Consider the following 25,424-nt stretch of genomic DNA (forward strand, 5'->3'; position numbering starts at 1 on the left):
AGAACGAAATGATGGAGAAAGAAAAGTTTACCTTTTATTTAGATTCACACTGAACTTCGATTATCTGATGGGAACTTCGATTATCTGGATAGCGTAGCAAATGCGAATGATCACCAAAACTTAATTAGACAATAAAAACACCAGAACAATCAGATAGAAGTTTTGAACTTAATTAAAATAGGTTGTTCAAAATTGAACAGGGAGAATAAAAAGAAACGAAAGAAAACGTATCGTACTGTTGTTATTGCTGCTTTTGGCATTTGTCATAGATGAACCCGCTGATAAAGTCAGCGATTTAAAGCCACGTTTTCGCGTCTCTTGTTTCAGTAGAGCCATCTGGAGCCAAGAGTATGTCTGAGCTACTCATGCGTCACAGCCCTTTTCATTGGGTGGAATTCATTACAAATCGTGATTTAGACCTGAATCGAATTTGAGAAAGATCAATTATGATCTAGTACTCTCAGTAGTACTGTCCCGACTTGGAGAGCTTTGTGGCTACGACAGATTTATACGTGCACCAGCCACCACACACACGGAGGATCTTCGGCCGGCGGGATTCGGACCCAAAGGATGCGAATCTAGTGCCCTACCAACCAGGATATCCTGGCCGCGTATCTCATGGGATAAGTATTATGAACTATGGAAATGTGCTCATCATATTCTTTGCATATCATCCCTCAGTGAGGTAAAATCATTCAAATATAATAGTTTTATGTTCTTGAGATTCATTACAGCAACAATGTGAAATCTCTGATTAAACAGTGAATAAAGAAGCAGAGGAGTTGAACTTTGGCTCGACAAGTGTTCATTTATTTATTAGGCCATATCAAACCATTAACAGTTTTTAATCATCTTTTTCTGTCGTGCATTCAGCCAGTAAGAACAAATAAAAATGTGACTACGGAATGAATTTTTTGAAAAATGTTCGAAAATAGTTATAATTTTGAATATTTGCATAAAAAGGATTGAAAAATGAAATTTGCATAAGAAAGATTGAAATCTATAAAACCAAAATATACCAGATAAGTGTGTTCTTCCAATTTTTTAAAAAAACTGGGAAAAAATAATATAAAGCAAAAATCTAATTTAGAGGTTTATCAAATGATTTGATTAAATTTTTTATATAGATTATGAAATACAATGTGTAACTCCTGAACTAAAAAAATAAGCTGTATTGCTATCCATTCTTCAAATATAAACTTCGACATAAATAACACGAGATCTTCCATTTTTTTCATATTGTGAAGCACTGAAACAACCATAAATTATGTTTAAATTTATAGATTATACTTTAGTTCAGAAAATTCAGAACTTATTTTGCTAAATTTGAATAAAAAATATGCATTAGGTGTTATCATGAGAAACTATCAAGCCAAAATAATCAATATGAAAATTCACCTATATAATATTTACTGAATCTATATAATAAAATATACATTGTATTTATATACATTGTATTGTTTAATAATTCTTCTAATTTGGTGTTATCATGAGGTTTTTTATATGAAAATTCAATTAGAATTTGAGAAAACAGCATCTAAAAATGTAATAAAACGTATTAAAACGTATATAAATTCAAAATAAAAAATCAGCGTAACTTTAAAAAAAATAGACTTAAAAATTATAAAGGTTTTATTAAAAAAAATCTGTTCAAACTTTAAGAATATTAAATAAAAAATTTTTTATTGAAACAGATCTCCTTTTTTAAACATACATTTCTATTATATTATTAATATTCTTTGACAAGTCTGATGAAGTCAATAATTAATTTATTTTATTAATTTATAGTCTATTATTTTTCAATGACTACTGCCCATTTAAAAAAAGCTTAGTTCTTTGATGAATAAGCTTTGTTATAGCTCTTGGGTGGAAAATTGTGACCTACTCAATTATTAAAATTCCTTCCTCTTAGAAACTTCTCTCCCCCCCCCCGCTAAAATCTATTTTTAAACACGTATATACCTATAGGTAGAAACACCTGCTATATTAAGCAGAGCAAAGAATTTAGCCAATTTCGGTATATGTAAAGTGTTGCTCAGTTTAATATTCAAAATAAATTCAGTTGCTGGCGGAAAATTAAAAAAATACAGTGAATAAAAATTAAGTAATATTTTTGTATTCACGTCATTCAAACTTCATTAGGCAAATTAAGTTTTTAAAGTGCATTCCTAATTTTAGACTTGTTTGTGGAGCCTACTGCGAGATATATAAGGAACAGGAAAGAGTAATAGAAAGCTTGAAGAAAACTGAACTTCCTTGATTGTTTGACCTCGATTGTACTCTAGCTGAATATAATTTTGAGTCAGAGTTTCTGAGTATTGAGAGTTAACAGCACTTTCCATTCATATTACAGATAACTGACGCTCCTCATTGCGAAGCATAAACTTACCAAGTCTTTACTGCCATCTTTGAAGTGGTTCTTCACGTAGAGGGAGGCCAGAGCGGTGCTAAGACTTCCGGAGAGTGTCGCCAAGCAGTGCTCCCATCTGGCTTCTTGGCGGACTTTTCCAGTTAAAATACTGCTGTAATGCTGAGATATCTCACCCCATGCTCTGTGCAGAGTAGGAAAAGCTTGTCCGACGACACGCCACATCAGATAATTCGCTATGACTCTACAAAGGAAATTATTCAAAGAATTTTTAGAATTAGCTACGACTGAAAATGCTATTCATATTAGGTTAAGAACAACTCCAGTTCACAAATTAAGCATTGTAGTCAATTGAGTTGTCACGAATACTATACTAATGTATTTAAAAGCAATTGTGATATTTAAATAGAATTTAGAAATACGAATCAGTAATCGATATCACGTGTAACAAAACACATGATATTTATTTGTGATGTGATTCCTTGCAACCTTCTGAATTTTGAGTTTTTATAATCAAATTGGAATTGCGCCCTCTCCGACTCAGGATTTAAATGAATTGCCATGAACGTGATGCGACTATGACGTGGAAATATGGTTGAGTCGCAATGATCGTAACCAGACATAAATAATCCCTCCCATAGGAGGTACGTCCCGTCATCAGCAGGAGGTAGCTGAAGTGTCACTTTTATCAAGGAAATGAGAATCAGCCACCATATCGAGCTTTGCCAGCGTCCTCGCATAAGGGTAGCGCATTTTCAGTGCCACTTTTCATTGTTTTCCCAATTAAAAAAAAGCTTTGAACTTCCTTTTAACCAGTGATGCATGTAATATCTATTGCCATTCATAAGAAAATAAATTTTAAATCCACTTTTTATTTTGAATAAAGGTGGGTTCACACTCGGCCCGTTATAGTATAGTTTAGTTTAGTTATATTAACGTCCCGCTGTAAAACAACACTAGGGCTTTTTTGGGACGGACCTCGTAATTTTGAATCGCGGTCAGATGACGAGCGGATGAACAGGCCCGTTATAGCAAGCGCAGAAAGGGAATGATTTATGTTTGGCACAATTTCATAATATAGATTCGGGTATTCCATACTTGGCTATAAATTACCGTTTTGGCGTCCCTGAATTTTTCTTTTTCTCTTCGTGTCGTATTAAAATAATGGATATTTACACAAAGAAAGATGGTAAAATAAAAAAAAAAGTCAACATACCTAAATTTGATAAACTTTAGAAAAAAAATGGCAAGTAAAATAAAAAATTAAAAAAAAAACACCCTCGCATTAGAAAGACCAAATAGCAAAAAAAATTTCGGAACTAACCTATGATAAATGATCAATTTTTTCACACACACACAAAAAAACCCCCCACAAAATTCTACAAACCGCAGTAAGAAAAAATTACAATTCAGCGGAATGTTGTTGTCCCGTCGGGACAAGTAACCCACCTTAATCCTGAATATATATATATAAAAAAAAGCTTTTTAAATTACGAAGTTGTTATTGGATTTATTGAAGATTATAATTTAAAATTGTGCGCCAAAAAATTCCTAAAGCTTTAAGTCTGTGTTAGAAACGCTGTATTTCGAAATTCCATTTTCTTCTTCGGATTACTAAAGATAAGCAAGTTCTATTATTTTGGATAAGGGATTACCTTTTATCTGTTGACTGCAAAAGCTTTTCCATACTCTGTACATAATCTGGTACGATGACAATGACTTCTTCGGTTCGTGGAATTTTATCCATAAGAATCTTGTTAAAATATTTTTCCCAGTTGATCTAGAAGGGAAAAAAAAAAGAAAATCTCATAATTCACAGGTCCGGCGACATTTAATGTGACTGAACCTAAAAAAAGCTATAAAAAACTCTAATTTTTTTTTGTTATACAATAAAAAGCAGAAAATTCTATTTTAAATATTTTACTTAAAACACCGACGTTAAAAGTATTCGCAATCTGATTTGCATTATGATAAGTCTCCGGATTGCGTGCATAGAATAAGTGTATGGACAGATAGAAAGCTCCGCGGTTATAAAAGCGAAATTGAAAAAGTTTATGGCTCTATAAAATATGGCGAGTTTGCTCATAATCTTAAAATTTTTAACAGTGTATGGTTGTTCATGATGTCATAAAAGTTAAACCATAGTACGTTGACATGAAAGCTAGAATTACGTGCGAATATTATAAAGCTCTTTTTTAATTATATGACAGGCTTCCGCTAAAATATGCCTTTGGCTTAAGGACATAAAGCCCAAGTAAAAAATAATCCTATGTTAATTTTCCGCATATTTAGCATAGGTAAACAATGCGGAGTATTTTTACTCGATTTTGAAGTAAATCGAGAATTCTTTTGCATGACAGACTAGATCTAACATTTTCATAATAAACTATAAACCAAAAGTTTAGATATTTTGAAGACCAACTGGTGTTAAGGTTTCGGCTTCCAAAGCGGAGGGTTTCACTCCCGAGACCCACTCCGCTGAAGAATCGTCGTGTAAGCTGATCTGGTGCGAGTTAAATCCGTAGGGGCCAAACATATAATTTTTGCCCTCATATCGTATGCATTCCATGAAATGTGTTTAAATCTAAAGTTTAAGAAGTATATTTTCATTAATATATTTGAGATAAGATTATAGTTCCACTAGAGGGAACACACCGAATAAGCGTGACGTCAGAACGTTTAACTCTTTACGGAGAAATGGAAATCTGAGAAGTTGTCCGAATGCTGATAAACAGGATACTTCATAATTTGATTTTCACTGCAAAAGGCAACCAGTTTTCTTAATTTTACTTGTGTTTATTTTAATTGTTTGTTTTTGTTCTAAATGTTGAGTGACCATTCCCTAAAAAATATTTAAAATACTAATTATTTTGTTCTTCATCGACCTTCAATTCCATACTCAAGTCTATATATTGTTACAAACCTGTAATGTTGCTTCTCAGCACTATTGGTTCAATCGCTTTTACGTTCAGCTCTGTTGGGTGCTGATCGGTTGTCGCGTCAGTGATCCCAGAGCTTGGCGACAAACTTGGCAATCATTTGGTGACTTGGCGACGAATTTGGTGACAAAATAAATATTACTGGAAATTTCCAGAATTTCAGCAATTCAGCCAATAGGAACCGAGATACGCCTGATTTGTTCAGAACCATCTCTGCCCGTTTCCCGGGAACAATAAAAGGCTGGCAGTCTCAATCTGCGGTGAGTCAGTCGTAATCAAGTATCGAGTCGTCGAGAGGATAACGAAGCAATGACGGAATAATCCAGCGAAGAACAAACTTTGTGTGGAGCTAGAGCGATTGTTGAACTGAGCTGTATTGCCGAGTACTAGTGTTAATTGTAGAAGCAGCATAGTGTCGTGTGTGGAGTAGCAGTAGTGTAGTAGTGAGTCGGGTGTTTAATACAGCTAAAGCGCGGAGACAGTGGAAAATTGCAGACGTTTGGAGAAACCGTAGAGTGAAGCTACGTGAATTCCCTCCTCCTGCTGAATTCTGTCTGGCCGCTTTGTGTGCTGTGGTTGTTATTACTACCGATTATTACTTGTGACCTACTGTTTGTCGTAGTGTGTAGCTTTGCGTTTCCTGTGTTCGTCTCTGCTGTATATTTGTCGTTTGTCTGAATTCGTGTCTTCGTATTTAATAAAAGTGGTCGTTCGTTATTGAGGCCTGCTGATTGTTTTCACACCATACACCCAGTACAAATGAAGCCGGTGACTTTACTGACAGTAGATTTGAAGTTCCGTAACAATGTATAAGCTTTTTTTTTACATAAATATGAAAAAAAAAATTCTTTAAATGTCATTTTTTAAACATTGTTTAATTTGGACTCCTTCCTATGGTTTTTCATAGTGTGTATTTAAAGGAAATTTGCATTTTTAAAATAATTAATCGAAGTACATTAAATAGTTAAAAAAATTGAATTAATTTCGTTCGATATACTTACCCCAGGCGCCAGTGTGTACAGGTCATTCACAGTCATTTTATTATAAAGACGACTGATATTACGTCTTTCTTCTCTCGGAACAGAAAACTGAGTGAATAAAAAGAATACAAGTTAATAAATACATAGCAATAACTCTAATTTTTTATGAATATTTGTATAATTAAAAAATAAACACGCGAGCTTACACATTTTCGCGCAATTACACACTAACTACGAAGGCGAATGAAAATTTCTGTACTTCACAATTCTTTTAGCTTGAGAAAAGAATCAATGTTCTAGTCTAAGTTAGTAGAGACTAATCCTACAGAATTATTATTATATTCTGTCTATAATATCTGTAGCTTCAGATTATATAAACGTCCAGCGACAGCTGTAACGTTGGGCGGAGTTAAAAAAATATACCAACTTCTATTTCGGTTTTAGCAACTCAGACGTTTATTTTATGTGTGCGAATAAAGCTAAGCATGAATAAAAATTATTTATATTTCCATTATTATTTATTTATTTATATATATATATATATATATATATTAACTCTAATTTCAATTTAATTAATTTTCATAATAACTTCATCTTAATTTAACCCATAGTAACTTCAGTCTAAAATATTCTCTTATTTCGTGATCCAATTCCACTGTCTCTACTTAATTAATTCAAGAGAAGCTTTGTTAAATTGTTGAATCAGCTAAAATCTAACTTTCCCACACTACGCGTGAAGAGATAACATACCGCTGATCAAGCAAATTCTTTTTTTAAATCTCCCTGTGTTTCCCCTACCTTGTCCACCCGTGTAATGAAAATCCCTATTGAAATCTCAAAATACATTAGCACTGTAAAGAAATATTTTCCCTATCAAAATCATAGGTTATGTAAGACCAGGAATAAAATGTCCAAGAGCTCTTCCCTCATTCCTTTCTGTGTCGTTCTGTGTGCTCGTTGATTGTACATATGCTTGCTTCTTCAAAATGAAATAAAACGACGTCACGAAATTAAAAGTATCTTCATTGTCTTCAAACTGCATCATGCTTCACAACAAATAATATTACATATATATATATGGAAAAAAAAGCGCACAAAATTACATTTTTGGCCTTCTTTCTTCATTAAAGCAAAATTTACTTTAAATTCGAAATTATATTTTTTTAAATGCCAGCACCACACAGAGTTTTACACAAAATCAATAAAACGGAGATGGAAGGAATTTTACGTGTGGCTAGGATAGAAATTTAATCGGATGTTTTTGTCAAAAAGTAAGAATTTATTGGTAGTAAACGTTTACAATTCAAACCATCAAATAACTCTGCAATTGTCAGTGAAAAAATTTATTAATTATCAGTTTATTGAACTTTTATAATAAGCGCCTCATGCGCCATACATGGGACAACACATTTTCATACTTCGATCTAAGCATAATCACACATTGACTACTCCAATCCACCCTGAAGCCCACAGATAAAATCTGAATGACTAGACCCCCGCTTCAGCATTAGCGGAAAGTGAGGTTGAGTCTTAAGAGTATGGTTCCTGTGGGAAGCACGTCCCATTATCGGCAGGGGATGGTCGACCCCACATCATTTCTGTACCCAGTCGGTGGAGAGAATCAACTGCCATGCCGGGAGTTCCTCAAATATGAGTTGCCCCTTACGTACGAATCGATCTAAGCAGAAAGTCCGATATAAGACACGCACTTTTAAAGTAGTACGTGGCATTTTAGTTACTCATTCTTAATTATAATATTATAAAGGTATATGCAAAAGAATGTAGTCTTAGTATGATTTGTCTACTTCTGATTGTTAAGTGACTTTGCTCTATTTAACGTCTTATCATATGTACCGTATAATATCTACAACCAGAAGGGTCATCAAGTAATTAAATTATAAGCCATAATAATTTCTGACTTTGTGACATTGAATAAATATAGTTTAATTCCTATCTTTACCACACAAACAGCAACATTTTAATCTGAATTTGAACATTAATTATTAGTTTACAAACGTTATCTGAATTTCTGAATTATTCGTAATATTCTATAGCAACTTATGTATGAAATGGATTAAAGACCTTAAAAAATCAGCTTTTTTGATTTTTACTGTATTTTAAAATTCAACCTTGAAGAGGAAGGAATTGAAATAAGAAAATTATTTGAAGTTAATAGTGCTAAATAAGGATATTGCTATTGTAATACATTCTAATTGCATGCAACTTTAGTGTTTATTAAATTAATTTAACAATTAATCATAAAATATGTATTTCTTAATAGAAACAGAATGAAATCACTTTTTCCATAATTGACAGTTTGACTTTGACCTGAAGTGCTAAAATCATGATGGAACCTAACCTTTGACAGAAACACATTATGATGACGCAAGAGATGCATTGCTTATCACGATTCTTAATTACAAAAATGAAAATTTAAATGCAAATTACATATTTCTCATTTAATAAAGAATATTTAAAAATAACTCATGCAACTTAGATTCTCAGGGTTAGAATTTCAAAACTTGTGACCGTAAGCGAAAGATAATTTATTCTCCATATTTTACTCATTTTATTTTAGTTCCTTTTCGTAGACCTTAACAAACGTGGTTTGTTTAGAAAAAATACTATTTCCATTAATCTTCCCATTCAAAATCAAATATAATAAGTACATTTTATTAAACTGATCTTACATTAGCTATAGCCATCTCGAAGTTCAAAGCAGCTTTCATTTCCTCTGTTGCTCTCGTCTTATTGGCACCAAGAAGTACAGCACTGTCAACCATTAGCTGATAGTAGGCTGCAACAAGGGGATCCTCCATTCCTTTCAACAGGTAGTTGCGATCCGGCATGCCTAGGCCTGCTTGATCGAGCTATAGGGATCGATCACAAATCAAGAAAAAAATTATAATTAATTTTGATTTACAAATATGCATTTAGTTCAGACAAAGAACAAGAAATGATTTTTTAGTTGTTATAGAAATATGTCAGTTCAATTATTTTTGATTTTCTTCTTGTTCACTTTAATAATAAAATTAATTTAAACAAATAATAATTAATAATTTAAATAATTAAATAATTAAAACAATAATTTAGATGAATACAGAGATACTTCTAACTTACATCTATGATATGCCTTGTGTTGTTCCTTATATCGGGACCAATGGACAGAGAGAAGAGGATGTTGTGACCAAAGCCAACTTTCCTCAGATTAAACAGGATTTCCATCCAGTCGAATTTGTTGGCATCCCATTTGTCGCCTTCGACGGCTGGCCAGCCACCCACTTGTTTCACGATTTTATCCAGGGGTTCGTTGCCGAGCATTTCAATTTCGGCTAAATTAATGAAAATAAGATTATTCATTGCAGGAACACATATTTTATTGAATGATTGTAAAGGAGGAAAGAATACGGAGATACATTTTGAATAATTTTAGACTTAAATAACGGAAAGTTATTAAAAAACTTTTTTTTAAATTAAAAAATTAAAAATATTTTAGTTAATATTTTTAATTTCATCCCTTGAAGCTTTGAAGGAAAAAAAAAACAAAAAAAAAACCCGCATATCTTTTTTCTACGTGACTTTGACATTAAATTAAGGCCGCGGTGGCCTGGTTGTAAGGTCTCGGCTTGTGAGTCGTAGGGTTTCAGGTACGAGACCCGATTCCACCGAAGAACCGTCCTGTAAGGGGGTCTGTTGCACGTTAAATCCGTCATGCCAAACGTCCTCCCGCTGGAGTGGTGTGGAGAGGGGGTTGCCAGCTCAGGTGTCTTCCTCGTCATCTGACCTCGGTTCAAAATTACGAGGTCAGTCCCAAAAATATTCCTAGTGTTGCTTTACAACGGGATGTTAATGTAACTAAACTAATCTAAACTCGACAATAAATTAACTAAATATAATGTATGATTCTTTAAGCGAGTGAAAAATTCTTTGTAAATAAATGCTTTTTAAATTAAATTCACTTGAATAACTAACAAAGTCAGCGGGAGTAGTCTCCATAAAAGTTTCGCGCATATTCCCTAATAAACTTGCCAAGCCAGAGAATCCCTTGGCACTGGCGTACAATAAAGAAATATTAACCTTTTGGCATGAATATAGCATTTTTACTGAATCTATAGTGCCATCTCTGTCGAGTTATTTGGCGATTGATCCTTGGCATGCATTAATGGTATCAAGAAATCGAATTTGTGTTTTAGACACCTTTTTCTAAACCGATTGAAATAAAAATTTGACACAAAGCTGCATTTGTTGTCGCAAAATACCATACTAAATTGGATATATTTTAGTCGTGTTTTTGAATTATTTACGTGTTTCTGGAAGTATAGACCGACAAATAGTCAACCCGTAGTTGGATTTGGCTCAAAATTTGACAAATGTCTACATTATAGATGTTAAATAAATGTACCAAATTTTATCTATCTAGCTCTCTTCGCTTTGTAATTATATTCGAACAGCCGGACTTCTGAGTAGATTTTACCTCAAAAGTTTATAGAAATCTGCAAATTTTGTGTAAAGACCATATATCGAATTTCAACCGTCTAGATCAAAGCCTTTTTGAATTATCTTTCTCACAGACAGACAGATGGACATTTTCTTAAAATGTGTTTTTCGTAACTTAGTGAAGTCTAAAACGTGGAGATTCGTCAAAATCTCAAGTTCGAATTTTTTGACGATTACTATACTTTCTCAACACTACGGATTCGAGAAAGTAAAAATGTAATATTGGGGTCATTTAAACAAAGAATTGTGACTCTCATCTGCATACATTGTGACTTGCAATTGATATAATGATTTATCTCAGTAGAAAGAATACAACAACTCGCATGTATTATTGTAGAACAGTTGGTTAAAAATGGCACGAAAGCTCTGGTTTTAATTAAAAACACATTGAAACCATAACGCTAATAAACTCTTTATAAAGGCAAAAAATTTTGGTAACGGAAACTACGCATTTCCCGCTAATTAGTCTCTGTGTACAATACACAGATGCATTTTTAGACCTTATTATGTCAAACTAATACGAATTACTGCACTTATTAGATTTAATACCATAATTATGATGACATCTTGAGTATAATAAGTATTCATTTGGATGACGAAGCTCTCGTCTCTGTTTTCGATCACTAGAATTAATATCTTTTAATTACTGACCCAGTAGAGGAAGAAATGGGTTATGAAGACTGACTCGGCGGCTCGAAGAAATTAATGAATCATTTCTCTTTAATATTAACGGGTTACGAAAAACAAATATAATGTGAACGAGTGATCACTATTTGGCTCATTGGTTTGAGAACGAGGTCTTCTGTATTGAAATGAAAATGAATCAACAAATAAAATATATACAAAGCAAAGTGTCACGGAAGAAAATAAACAACAAGGCATAGATCGTGATTTTGTAATCAATATTATAATTATATATTTAGCAGATTATTATTAGTTAAAATTTTCGATACGTGTTTGATTTTGCGAACTTTGCGATAAATCGCCAAAAAATGTGAACCATTGCCAACCACCTCTGTGAAATCTTGGTATCTTACGCATAACACAGCATGGCGATATTGGCGTAATCTGAAAATTGCCAAGTAAATTTGGGGATCGTAAAAATAAATAAGTACGAAATTTTAATTATAAAAGAAGATAAAAAATTCTTTAATTAAGAGATCGTAGTAGAAATATCAATTTTTTAAAGTTTTTAACGCACTGCAGATTTATACATCTTTTGGTTGAACTTTTTATTAAAATCTTAATTTAAAAACGGATGCTTAGTAAGATACTAATGTATCAAGCGCTAATTTACAACGTTATTTGCAAAATATAATCTTAGTAGATTTTTAATATTTAGAAAAATCTATTTGTTAATATTAGATGTTAATAGATATGTTCAGTAGCATTTGTTATGAATGTCTCATGTATTGAATCCATCATTAAATTTTATTTTATATCCTTTTATAAGTGGTTTATCTCTTAAGCACTTTACTTATTTATCTACTAATATATCAACAATTATTTATCAATTAATCTATATGTTATATTCAAAGATGAATATATATTCTTTTATATAAACCTATCGTTTTTATCCAATCTTGATGAAATTTGGCAAAAGTAATTTTCAAAAAAATATAAAAAGAAAATGATTAATTCTTTTAAAGATCCAAATGTTTATTAAGAATTAGACAAATTTTCGGTATTCTTCAAGTATATTTTCCAAAAATATTTTTACACACCCTAAAAATTTAAAAACTTTCCTTTCGAATGACACTAACTACATTTCCGAATAATTTTTTTCACCAATTTAAATAATTGATTAAAAATTAAATTTATATAATAAATAACAATGTTTTTACTGTTATAATGAAATTCAAATTAATTTTATTATTTCAACAAATCATTAAATCGCGTGATTTTTCGGTGTTAAAATTAAAATTAAGAAAGTTGCTGTCTTGAAACCTTAATTCCAAAGTTTGACTTTTATTTCCGTTTTTATTTCTTAGTAATTTTGCCATCGTTAATGTATGAAGTCCATCATTTCATAAAATATGATAAATTATTTCATGAAATAAATGATGCATAGAAAAATAGATATTCTATGAAATGATTAATAAATCATGATCGGTTATACCATAGAATAACTGAATTGTACAGCTTAAAGATATTATTCACTTTTTTTAATTTGCACGGGCTGCAATTTTTAGTTGACTTATTTTACTGAAATATTATCTTTTTATGTTGTCTCATCTGTTATCTTATCTTATATATTATATTATCATTTATATTATATTATCTATCAAATGATAAGGTTAAATTTAAATAAATGTATTTTATATTATTTGTTAAACAACAAGCTGGTCGCCATAGGCAGCTAGTAATTTATAAGGAACTCTTAATTACCATAACATAAATTGACGGGAAAAGCGTTTTGTGAAACTAATAAATTTAACAGACGTTAGAAACTCAAAAATTCTGCAGTAATTGAAACACAAATCATCAAATAACGTACTTACTTGTATTCATGCAGGAATCGTACATGCTTTTAAGGTTTCTAACGAACTGAGCATCGGTGTCCTTAATTCCATTTTCTACCATTGCTAAATTTGAAATATCGGATATTAGTGAAAAAAAGGAACATATAATAATTTGCAGTAACGCACTTGGTTTTACGTATGAGTCAAACTTTGAAAAAATAGATTTATTTAATGAACTCCATACAATATATACTCACTGTAATAAAAATTTTCGGTGTTTCAGGTTTACGCTCATAGATGGCGTTTCTGTCACGAGAAATTTTTGTTCATTCGTTTTGTATCTTAACGTTCAGTTGAAGAACGTTTTTCTGTGTTCGAGAAGTGGCACCCAATGGTAATTTTGAGACACCCACAGGTAAACCACACACATGGACCACACAGGTTCCACCACAGTACACCCACAGGTAGGTGTCCTAATCTGTGATAGTCAACTTCAAGTGGCACAATATGTGCATGAAAATAAAATGGTTTTAAGAAGACAGGAGTGTTTACTTGAAGAGATTTACAGGGAGTAAAGAGACAAGCTTTTTATTTGTTTTTATTTTCTATGTTTTATAAAGGTTATCAGTTTAATGAGCATATATATTATATGTTAAAGTTTTTAATGCCAAAGTTTTCATTTTCAGTTGGAAATATTCAACACAATCGAAGATCCTGCTTTAAATAATGGATTTTATGTTATATCATTTACTTTACTTACATTTACTAAGATTATATATATGAAAAAAACAACCACATTAAGTTTTCAAACTTTGTTCAAAATTACAGTATCTTTTTTACTTGGGAGAAAAGAAGAATTTTAAATAATATTTTTAAAAAATCGATTATTTTAGTAGTTTTAGAAATCTGAATAATTTATGACAATTTAATAATTGTCTTGAATAATTTATATTATTTTATATATAGCATTAAATGTATATTTCTTTTATATACGTTATCACTTTTTTTGAAGAAAGCTACTATCAATATTTTTTTTTCTTTGCTATTAAGATAAACTCTTTCATACATTGTAAACTTTTTGAATATTGTGCTTATAGATTTATTATAAAGAATTGTTGTATTATAAGAAATTGTTTTAAAAATTAGACAAACATGGTTATACGAATTAATTTTCCCAGTCACATTTCAGGTAATATCGTCGTATGAGGCAGCCAAATAAATGAATTGTAAAATTGATTAAATTTAAACACTACTAATTATTTTACTATATTCCTTTCTTAATTTCATTTAAAATTCTTCGGTAAAACAGCTTATCTTTAAAAGAGACATTTAGATTATGAAACGAATTTTGGTGTGGTGGTAATGAAATAAACTTAGTAATTTATCTGTAAACAGAGACGTAAGTGAAAGCGCCACCTGGTGGACATGATTAGATTTACCTCTGAGTAACAAATCCAGATCATCCTGTAGGAGTGAGAAGACGGATACTGCCGATCGGTCATCTGGTATGAGCTGCTTCTGCAGCCACCCTCCACAAGCGAACTCGTAGAAATTCTCGCAAGGTTCTACTTCTTCATTGATATTATTCAATATTGTCGCAGCTGTAAAGAAACGGATACAATTATCAATTATCAATCAATGACATACACGATCGTGCATGCTATTGTTACGAATCTGTGATGCGGCTTCCCAGCATAGTTGGTTCCATAGGAGGTCCCAGAGCTTGGTGACAAACTTGGCGATCATTTGGCGACTTTGGCGCCAAAATAGATTATACCCGAAACATCGAGAATTTTCCCGATCCGTCCAGTAGGAACCGAGATATGCCTCGAACTTCCTTATTGGTTGAGAGGCTTCTAGCCCCCCCCCCCTCCTGAGACCTATAAAAGGAGCTGCAGCTGCCGGGGAGTCGTCGTGAACCAGGTCGTGAATTGAGTAGTCGAAGTCGGAAGCGACAGAGAAGAGTAGTCGGAAGTGACGGTGAAGAGTAGTCTGAATCGACGATGAAGAACTGGTCTTCCAAAGATAAGCGGAGCAGCGACGGAGTCAAGCTAGTGCTGAACTAAGCTGTGCGCTACTGTCTTCAGTAGAGTCTTGTTGTATGCTGCACGTCTCGGCTGAAGATAATCGTCTTCTGTGCTGTATATAGTTGTCGTCTTTGTGCTGTTCTGTGTGCCTTCATGTAAATAAACTTCGTTGTTTTTTTCTACTGCCGCCTACTGGTTGAGCGTTCTCCACACCATATAACTCCCACTATCCAAACGAACCTCGGAAATTCCGTAACAATATTATTTATTCATAAATAACTGTCTTATAGTTAGTTATAACTAATACCAAAAAATGCAAGAAAGCATGATATAGATCAAAATGGAACTAAGGAGGGACAACTGAAGAAACGAGCGGAAGTGATCTCCTCAAAGCTTTCTCTCATACTCTCTAATAAACTTGTCATGCCAGACGACGCCTTGCCCGCCCCGGGGGTACAATAGTTATGAAATATTAACTTGGCGTGAATTTAGTATTTTAAATGAATCTATCATGTTATCCTCGGCGATTTTTTTTGGCGAGAAATTCCTGCCGTGCCGTTAATATTATCCGAAAACTGATTTTGAGCTTTTGATAATTGATTGAAACAAATCGAAATTTCTCATTCGATTGAAACAAAGATCTGACACAATACTGGACTTGTAGTCACAAAATCCCAAATCAAATGTAATGCATTTAAATCATTGTGTATTTGAACTATCATGTTCTGAAAGTACAATCCGACAGACAGTCAATCCTTTATTGGCTTTGGCTCAAATATTGATAGGTGTCTATACTATAGATGTAAATTATGTGTAGTAAATTTTATCTATTTAGCTCTCTTCGTTTTGTAGTTGTCGTGTTAATACATATTCAAACAATCAGACTGACAAACTTCTTCTGAGCAGATTTGACACAACATTTTATAGAAATCTGCAAATTTGGTGTAAAGACCGTATACCAAAATGCGTTTTTCGAACTCAGGAAGTCTAAAACGTGGAAATTCATCAACATTCAAAACATCGAATTCAAATTTTTTGACGATTACTATACTTTCTCTATACTACGTATACTAGAAAGTAAAAAAAGGGTTATTTAGAACGACAAGAGATATGTAATAAAGATAGAAAATATACTGAAGTAGAAAATACTGAAAATATGCTTCATGCACATATCTCCATATTTAGTTTCCGGAGATATGTTAGCTAATGTTTGTACATTTAATACTAATAATTTAGAAATAAATAGATATTACTTTTTCCAGTATTCTATTAAAAAATTGCTTGAAAAGGAAATTTATAGACTAGTTTTAACCATTTAACTGAGGTATTTATTCTGAGAAAAAGTCTCTCAATTCTCTCTTATTAAAGACAAACAATGGCGCATATACACGTCGAAAGCAATACAAATGGCTACATAGAAAATTTTGAAAAAAAATCTTATAATAAAGGAATTAAAAAAATTCCCATCAACATCCTGTACATTTACCCATAGTAATATCAATCACTAACATAAGCATCGATTTTCTTTTTCAATTTTTCTGGCTTTGTATATATCTTTGTTTCAATCGATTGAGAAAAAAACCTGTCTAAAGCATAAATTCGATTTTCTGTTTCTATTAACGACATGCCAGGGATTAATCGCCAAAAAACTCGCCAAGGATGATGCAGCATACGCCACACAACGACAACAATTAAAAATTGGAATAAAAATGCTGATTTATGTCAATACAATGGAACAATGTCTCTGCTTTCGTATCTAGTCCTATTTCAGAAGAAACTGCTGACATAGGTTTAATTACCAGTGAGCTCAATACGGTTGCCGGAATACGCAATTTTTTTCTCTTCTTATTATACTCATTAACGTTTTCCAATTAGTTTATTAATATTCAACGAAAGATGAAACTACTCTCCATTTTTTTTTAATTAGCCGGATTTTGCAGTTTGAGGATGGATAGTTGCAAGAAAATAAGCTATTGTTACTTTCCGGAAGTTTTCATTTTTAAAATCACCGTCGAATAATTATTCTTATGTTGATTAGTGGAAAAAGATTTTCATTAAAAGTCATTATTTTTATTGTGCAAAGTCAACATTTTGTTTGTATTCGCTTTGGTTTTCTCGAAATATATTAGCATTCTTTATAATTAGTTTTTAGTTTCTGTTCAACGCTTTATATTACTCTAATTACTAAGCCATGATAAGTAATTAAACATTTGCTTTACAGTTGCAATGCAATTTTCGCGTCTTTAGACGAAAGTGATTTCAGACATCAGTTGTACTCTGTTTTTCAATACTTCGATCATAGGTCTTTTTTCAATTAATATGATAAATCTTAAAAAATACAACAACTAAATAGTATACGTTTTCAAAAGGTAGCGGATATTTCAGTAATTTTTTTTTAAATCAGAGAGAATGGTCTCCCGAAAGATTTCTCGCATGATCTCTAATAAGTATACTTACGTAACATTAACCGCATGCCATTGGCGAGCAACAGTTGCGAAAGAGAATATTAGTAGCCGATCCTTGGCGATTAATCGTTGGGAAGCGATTAATACACAGGCACCAGAAAATCGAATAAGTGGATGCCTTATTGCTGACCGATTGAAACCAAAATGTGGCACATAATTTCAGTTATAAAATTATATACCAAATTTTATTTATTTAAATCTTTGAGTTTTTGAATTATCGTGTTTACATGCTTGCGAAAATACAGATTGACAGACAGTCAATCTCTTGACGGATTTGATTTTCAATTTGATATGTATCTACACTTTAGATGTTTCTTCTGTACTAAAATTTTCTATTTAGATCTTTAAGTTTTGTTTGTTTCTTATGGCACTTGCCACTGACAAGCCCGCTGTTACGAAGACAACGATTTAAGCCTGAGGGGAACGTCTCTTATTTTTTCTAGCAGCGCCAACTTGGGCCGAGAGTACGACTTTGCTACTGACGCATCACTCATTCGCTTGCACAACCCCTTTTTACAGGAGGGCACATTCACACATCTCACAGATAGAACAACAGAAGAACAACCATGCCCAAACCGGGACTCGAACCCGCGACGCCCAGATCACGGGGAAGAGGCGCTACCCCTATGCTAGGACGCCGGCTTAAGTTTTGTAGTTTGCTGTGTTAACTTGTACTTGAACAGGTGGGTAATACATACTTCCAATGAATGAATGTCATATAAAATTTGAAAATAAATCTACAAATTTAGAGCAGGAACCATGTATCAGATTTTATCTGTCTGTCTCAAAGCGTGTTTAAATTACTGTGTTCACAGACAGACGGACAGATAAATATAAAGCCAAAAGTGAGTATTTAGAATGCAGAGAGATCTGAAAGGAGGAAGTTTGTCAAAATATAGAGGTTCCAGTATTTTGAATAATTACAATATACTTTTTCTTTTATATACTTTATATACGAGAAAGTCAAAAATGTATTGCATTTTGTAATAATGTAGTAAAATCTTCTTGAAATCTTCATCTTTTAAAATCTTTTTAAAATTCAATACTTTTTTAAGTCTCTCATATATGAAACACGAAGATAGTGAAAAATAGAAATATTACAGGTTTATTCAGATAAACATCGTATCATGTTTATTTCACATCATATATATTTTTTTATTATAAAGTTTAAACTGGGTGTCTCAAAAATCTTGACCGCGGCTTTTATTCCTTACATATTGGCACATTTTACTCACAGGGAATTTTTTTGCATGAAATCCGTATAAAAATTTAAATTTTGTATTTTTTTTTTGAAGTTTAATCCCCTGAAAATTTTAATCGATTTCATAACATTTTACACCTTTTTTACGCACCTTTGTAATTTATGATATATGTCTATAATCAATATTTAGGAATGAAAGCAGCGGTCAAGGTTTTTGAGACACCCTGTGCGCTACATATTTAAGAGATACATTTTGTGTTTTAACATAGCAGATACGTTCATTTATAAATTCAACACCCAAATGTAATCAGCTCAAATTTATTTTTAACGTATTAATCGGTCATTTGGGAAGATTACACTCCAGCAAAAAAAAAAAAAAAAAAAAAAAAAAAGCCAGAAGACTTATAGAAGTGGTGGTATTGAAGTAAGGAGAAAAAAAACATATAAAGAAATATTCACAAAGGAATAATAATATATGAGGCAATAATATTCACTGAGTAATAATAATTCACAAAGTAAATAATAATATATGAGGTAATAATATTCACTGAGTAATAATAATTCACAAAGTAAATAATAATATATGAGGTAATAATATTCACTGAGTAATAATAATTCACAAAGTAAATAATAATATATGAGGTAATAATATTCACTGAGTAATAATAATTCACAAAGTAAATAATAATATTCACAAGGTAATGATAATTCACAAAGTAAGTAATAATATTCACCAAAGTAATAATAATTCATAAAGTATGCATGATAAGTCAATGAAAGAGTGAAAAGAATCTAAAAGAAACCTACCTGCTTTGACGCAGCCTGGTTTGAGGCAAATGCCAACAGCATGTGGTGGGGTGATCACATTGTAGAGTGAATACACTAATTTATCTGCACTACCCGGTAAACTAATCTCGCCCGAACTGCTACCTGAAAGAGGAAGAAAGCAAAATAAAATTAAAGCAGTGTATCAGAAATTTACAAAGGATTTGTCATTTCTGAGGTTCTGAATATTGTGACTTAAATCGTGTTAAAGGACGTTCATTGAAATAAAAATTTTGAAATTTCTAGTCTTTTCTATGATTTATTTAGATCAACATATTGGAAAATTCAAATTATCTTCTGCTGCTAATATATATGTTAAGTCAAGTTTATTGATTTATTAATTGTGAATAGAACTTAGACCTATTTACAACAAAAAAAATCAGACGTATTTATTTTTTAAAACACAGATATGATATGAAGAAATCTGGAATCTTGGTTCAGCAAAATATTTCTTAAATATTAAGTAGAATTAAAACTTTTGTAATGAATATTTTTATATTTTTTTAATAAATGTTCAGAATGTATTCTATGAAGCTTCTATTTTTGTTCTATTTTCCATCTACAATTAAAAATTTAGTCCTTTCTTTAAAAAATTGTTGACTTATTTCGGTTTCACTCATTCTTTCGCTTTACCAATCAAAATTTATTGAAGAACTTCTTACGAAACATATTTTCAATTGAAGTTTTTTTCCAAATGACATTGGATGTAATAAATATAATATTTTTAAAATATTTATTTTTCTATGCCTTTATGTCTTTTTTTCAAATTACTTGCTTTCTCGTTGATCTAATCGTAATATATATTCAAATAAAAAATATGCGATTAAAAGACTTTTTATCTAAGAGTTATACAATCAAGCATCTTTAGTGGCAACGATAAAAATTTCTTACAACGTAACTTTTTCAGAAATTATTTATAACGTACTTTTTTATTTCTTTATTCTGAAGTTTATTGGGAGTAACCTTCTATAACACAAAGATAACAACTTTTACATTAGTCAAAATATTAAAAAAAATTATGTATATAGCAATGATAGATTATTTTCTTCCAATTTAAGTATAATTTTATACTTTAAAAAATTTATTTATTATATTTTGTATGAAAAAGGTTTATTTATCCAACTCTCAGTAAACGAATGTCAACGCATATATAAATAGCATAGTAATCAAAAGTAATTATCACTTTTTAATTGCACATGAATCGAAACATGCAAGAAAATTATTGTATTAATTACAATATATGAGATATTTTTCTTTAACATGAATGGTAATACTCATATTAATAAGTCTGATATTTGGCTCTTTCTTGTGTAATTTCAAGGAATAAAATTTAAAAAAAATAATATTTTCGCTTTCGTATTGCAGACACTCATTTCTGTATGGACAATTTTTATTACAAGAACATTAATGGAATTTTATATAGTCCTTTTTCCGTACATTCGTTGTAATTATTTTTTAAATTCTTTTTTCCGATAGCATCGCAATCTCTCCCATCGATATCTTTTGTCAATATGTCTTTTTGTGGCTATTTTTGTGAGATAATATTTTTAAGAATTTATTCCCCCATTCCTTCCACAGTCTTGAAAATTTCGTTTCGTTCTGCTCATTAGTTTCAGCTGCTGATGCCACAAATTTGAATTTTTTTATCGCCACCATATATAAAGAAACTTATTTGTACACTTTGAGATAAAATTTCATAAATGAATACTAAAATATTCAATTGAAAACTTTACCCACCTGTTTTCAATGTTTGGTAATGATATCCTATGATGGCTAGCGCTATAGCCATGGCTGTGCACATGACGAGGCATATTCCAGATACACCACACAATATCCTTTCCAATCTCGACCTTCTGTTCCACCATGGTGGGTTTCTGAAAAGAAAAGAAATTTATGTTTTAAAGTGAGAATAACAATGTCAATAAGATCAGTAATGTAGCTAGCATATGGCTAGAAGTGTTCATATAATTCACAAGAAAAATAGATCTTAATCGTCGATGCGATCTTATACGTTAACGGATCATATTTTCGTGGATCATTTTGAGATCTTTCGGTTATTTTCGTGGATCATTTTGAGATCTTCCAGTTATTTTCTTGGATCATTTTGGAGATCTTTTAATTATTTTACTGGATCATTTTGAGATCTATTGTTATTTTCGTTGATCATTTTGAGATCCATTATTATTTTCAATGATCATTTTGATATCTTTTAATTATTTTCTTGAGTCATTTTGGGATTTTTTTGGATAATTTTGAAATTTTTTAGTTATCTTCGTGGATTATTTTGAGACCTTTCAGTTATTTTCCTGGATCATTTTGGGATTTTTTTGGATAATTTTGAAATTTTTTAGTTATTTTCGTGGATCATTTTGAGATATTCCAGTTATTTTCCTGGATCATTTGAGATTTTTTAATTATTTTCCTAGATTATTTTTAGATCCATTGTTATTTTTGTTGATCATTTTGAGATCTATTGTTATTTTTGTTGATCATTTTGAGATCTTTCGGTTATTTTCGTGGATTATTTTGAGATCTTTCGGTTATTTTCGTGGATCATTTTGAGATCTTCCAGTTATTTTCCTGGATCATTTTGAGATCTTTTAATTATTTTCGTGGATCTATTTGAGATGTTTCAGTTATATTCTTAGATCATTCTAAGATCTTTTAATTAAATCGAACTTTTATAAAAGTGATTGAAATATGGAAAATATAATAAAGTCATTATAGCCAAATTTTTAAGAAAAATAATGTGGATATTGATATGAAATTTTTGTTTGGGAATATTCTTTTCTACGTAGCACATATTTGGATGGAATTTCGAAAATTCAGATGAAATTCATTAAAAAGTGAAAATTATTTTTCCAAATTTGCATCTTTTATAAATTTACTACTGAAACTAATTAAACTACCATAGTGTTCTATAGCTCATTTTCTTAATCAGTTCAATATCTAACATTTTTTAATTTCAACTTTTACGCAAAAAACTAATATTCCAACATCCACTCTTTATTCAACAATATATCCAAGTCCAAACTTAAAGACTTATTCCACAACATTAGATGTTATAGCATTAATGTTTTTATTTTTTACAAAAACTTGTTTTGAAGTTTTCTGATAGTTTGGAAAAGTGTAGTTATGTCATTTCTCGGTATCGAACGCCAACACAAAGACGGCCGACTGGCTTTTCACAGGTAGTTAACAAGCCGAACAATAGTTACATCGCCATCTTAAATCATTGTATATTTTATGATATTTCATTCTTTACCTGAAATATTGTCGATAAATTTTCTTTCACCTTTTGTTGCACACTCTTTGCAAACAAAATCATTTCAAAGAGAATTTCTGTAAAATTATTTTTTTAAAGTATGATAGCTTTTGCTCAACGCGATTTTCAGAACGCAATACTCAATAGCATGCTACTTCATTTTAAGTGAATATACACAGATATTATTATCGTCCCCTGTCGATCAATAATTAAAACAAATATTATTACCTTAAAATGAAAGCGTAACTGGTCAGTATACAGTCCCTGGCAAATATTCATGTTGAAATCCTTAGATAATTAATATCATTAATATTCTCGTTAAACTTTCATAAAAAATCTCTTCGAGGAGAGCATTTCCACCTTGGAAGGTATCTGTGCGCTAAATTTGGTAGCTGTGGATCAAACGGTCTGGCCTGTAGAGTTCCGACACACAAAGGCACACACACACACACATTCATTTGAGTCGAGAACTTTATATAAAATCAATTAATAGCATTCTAAAGAATGATTAAGAATCTTGAAAATCATGTATCGATGCTCTACATCAGATCAATTACATCACAGATACCAAATTTAGCTCACAGATACCTTCCAAGGTGAAAATGCTCTCCTCGAGGAGATTTTTTAATGAAATTTTAATGAGAATTTTAATTAATTAACAATTAAGTTGAATTTCGGAGTTTTACCCTGATAACTTCCAAAAATATTGTTGAACAAAAATGAATTTTGTACCGATTCAAATTTTTTCAGAGTAATCTTAATTAAATATTGTAAATGAGAAACAATTTACTAATTTTTAACAGAACCAAAACATATATTACATTTCATTTAAATGATTTCCATCTTTGGCAATCAATTGGTTAAAAAAATTAATTGTTTTTAATTTCTATTAAATTCCTATGTACAACTTTGATGAACATGATTCCCTCAAAAATGTATTTTTATACATCGATTTATGGTAGATATTACATCCATATTGCTTCAATGGCCTTTCACTTGTTCTATTTATTGTATAAATGTGCCTTTCTAAATATTATGATATCATAAATTTTTTATGATATCATAATGCCATTAAAAACGTAACTGTTCCAGTAATCTATCTTCTAAGTGCATTTCGTCTTTCATAGCTTCACTTTCTTATCATTCATAAAAATTGCTAAAGTAACTAAATGAATCTTACTTCCTTGGCTTCGAAAATTGGAAGAAATTTAAGCGATTACATATTTGATGAAACAATGAAAGCGGTTTAAGTTTCACAGCAACTACAAATTATATTATTGAAAATTACGCAAAAAAATATAGTTAAGAAATTGATAAAATTCGGGGGAAAATCAACTGCAAATAAATTGATATCATTAGAATAATGTTGGTGTAAAAATTATTTTTTGAGATAATATTTTGCTATATTCATGATAAAAATGATCAAAATCTTACTTAATTTTTTTATTTATCAAAATTTTAAAAAAATATCTCCAAAGTGCACATTTTCACTCTCCAAGATACATAAGCTCCAAATTTGATAACTTTATTCCAAACTGTTGGTCCTGTTGCATACCAACACACACTAACACACTGATACATTTTCCTTTATTTTCAGTACATATCATATGTTATTTACTCTAAAATTCTCAAAAGATAAAAATGAATCAAATTCAAATTTTTCTCAATGACTAAAATCCCTTTAAAAATTTGTCGTTGTAATCCAAAAATTACATTAGCATTTCTTATATATTACAAGTGCGTTAATTTTTGAAAAAAAAATCGTTTCCTTTGTATTAACTATTACTTTATAATCTATAATATTTTTAATATAAAACGCAAACGCACGTGGCATAGAAATCGCTCTTATTACATTTTGACGAATGGCAATAGTTAAATGCAAACGAATCATTATACGAACGTTTCAAACTGCTTCATTTAATATTTTTGCAGCTACACTTAATTCAACTCTCCTCTAATTAATGAAGCTGCAAAATATTATTAGAAATGTTATGGATAGAACTTACTAAAAACATCTATTCTCCCTGAGGAAAGAAAATGTTAAATATATCAAAAAATAAGATTCAAACAAAATTAACATTTATACGTTTAATTTTTATCAACTATGGGTAAGGATATTCAGAAATTATCAGCTAATGGCTACACGGAACAGAGTTATGATCGCGCAAAGAAACTCAACCCAAATGAGAAGCACAGGGACCAAATGTGGATTCAAGATCAAAACTCCAACACTAGATTATTTGACCATTATCATACGGATAATCGCTATGATTTACTTACTGAAATAGCTTACCATATCTTCAAAAACTATTATCCCACAAAAATTATTTTTGCATTATCTTAAAACTCAAAACAATTACTTTTTTAATTATATCAATTTTATTTCTGAACAAAG

General features: G+C 31.0%; 1 protein-coding gene across 1 annotated transcript in view; it reads right to left on the bottom strand.

Moving 5' to 3' along the window:
- Nucleotides 1–25,424, bottom strand: part of LOC129989036 (neprilysin-2-like) — a 117,306-nt gene that overhangs the window by 19,762 nt on the left and 72,120 nt on the right. Inside the window, exons 2-10 of the mRNA XM_056097348.1 lie at nt 21,502–21,638; nt 19,747–19,869; nt 14,686–14,847; nt 13,286–13,369; nt 9,408–9,619; nt 8,978–9,157; nt 6,309–6,395; nt 4,024–4,148; nt 2,390–2,612 (exon numbers count right to left, since the gene is read on the bottom strand). Coding sequence (XP_055953323.1) covers nt 2,390–2,612; nt 4,024–4,148; nt 6,309–6,395; nt 8,978–9,157; nt 9,408–9,619; nt 13,286–13,369; nt 14,686–14,847; nt 19,747–19,869; nt 21,502–21,638 — 1,333 coding nt within the window. The remainder of the gene's footprint in view (nt 1–2,389; nt 2,613–4,023; nt 4,149–6,308; nt 6,396–8,977; nt 9,158–9,407; nt 9,620–13,285; nt 13,370–14,685; nt 14,848–19,746; nt 19,870–21,501; nt 21,639–25,424) is intronic.

Source organism: Argiope bruennichi, chromosome 10, assembly GCF_947563725.1.
Source record: "Argiope bruennichi chromosome 10, qqArgBrue1.1, whole genome shotgun sequence".
In the NCBI taxonomy this organism is placed as follows: Eukaryota; Metazoa; Arthropoda; class Arachnida; order Araneae; family Araneidae; genus Argiope; species Argiope bruennichi.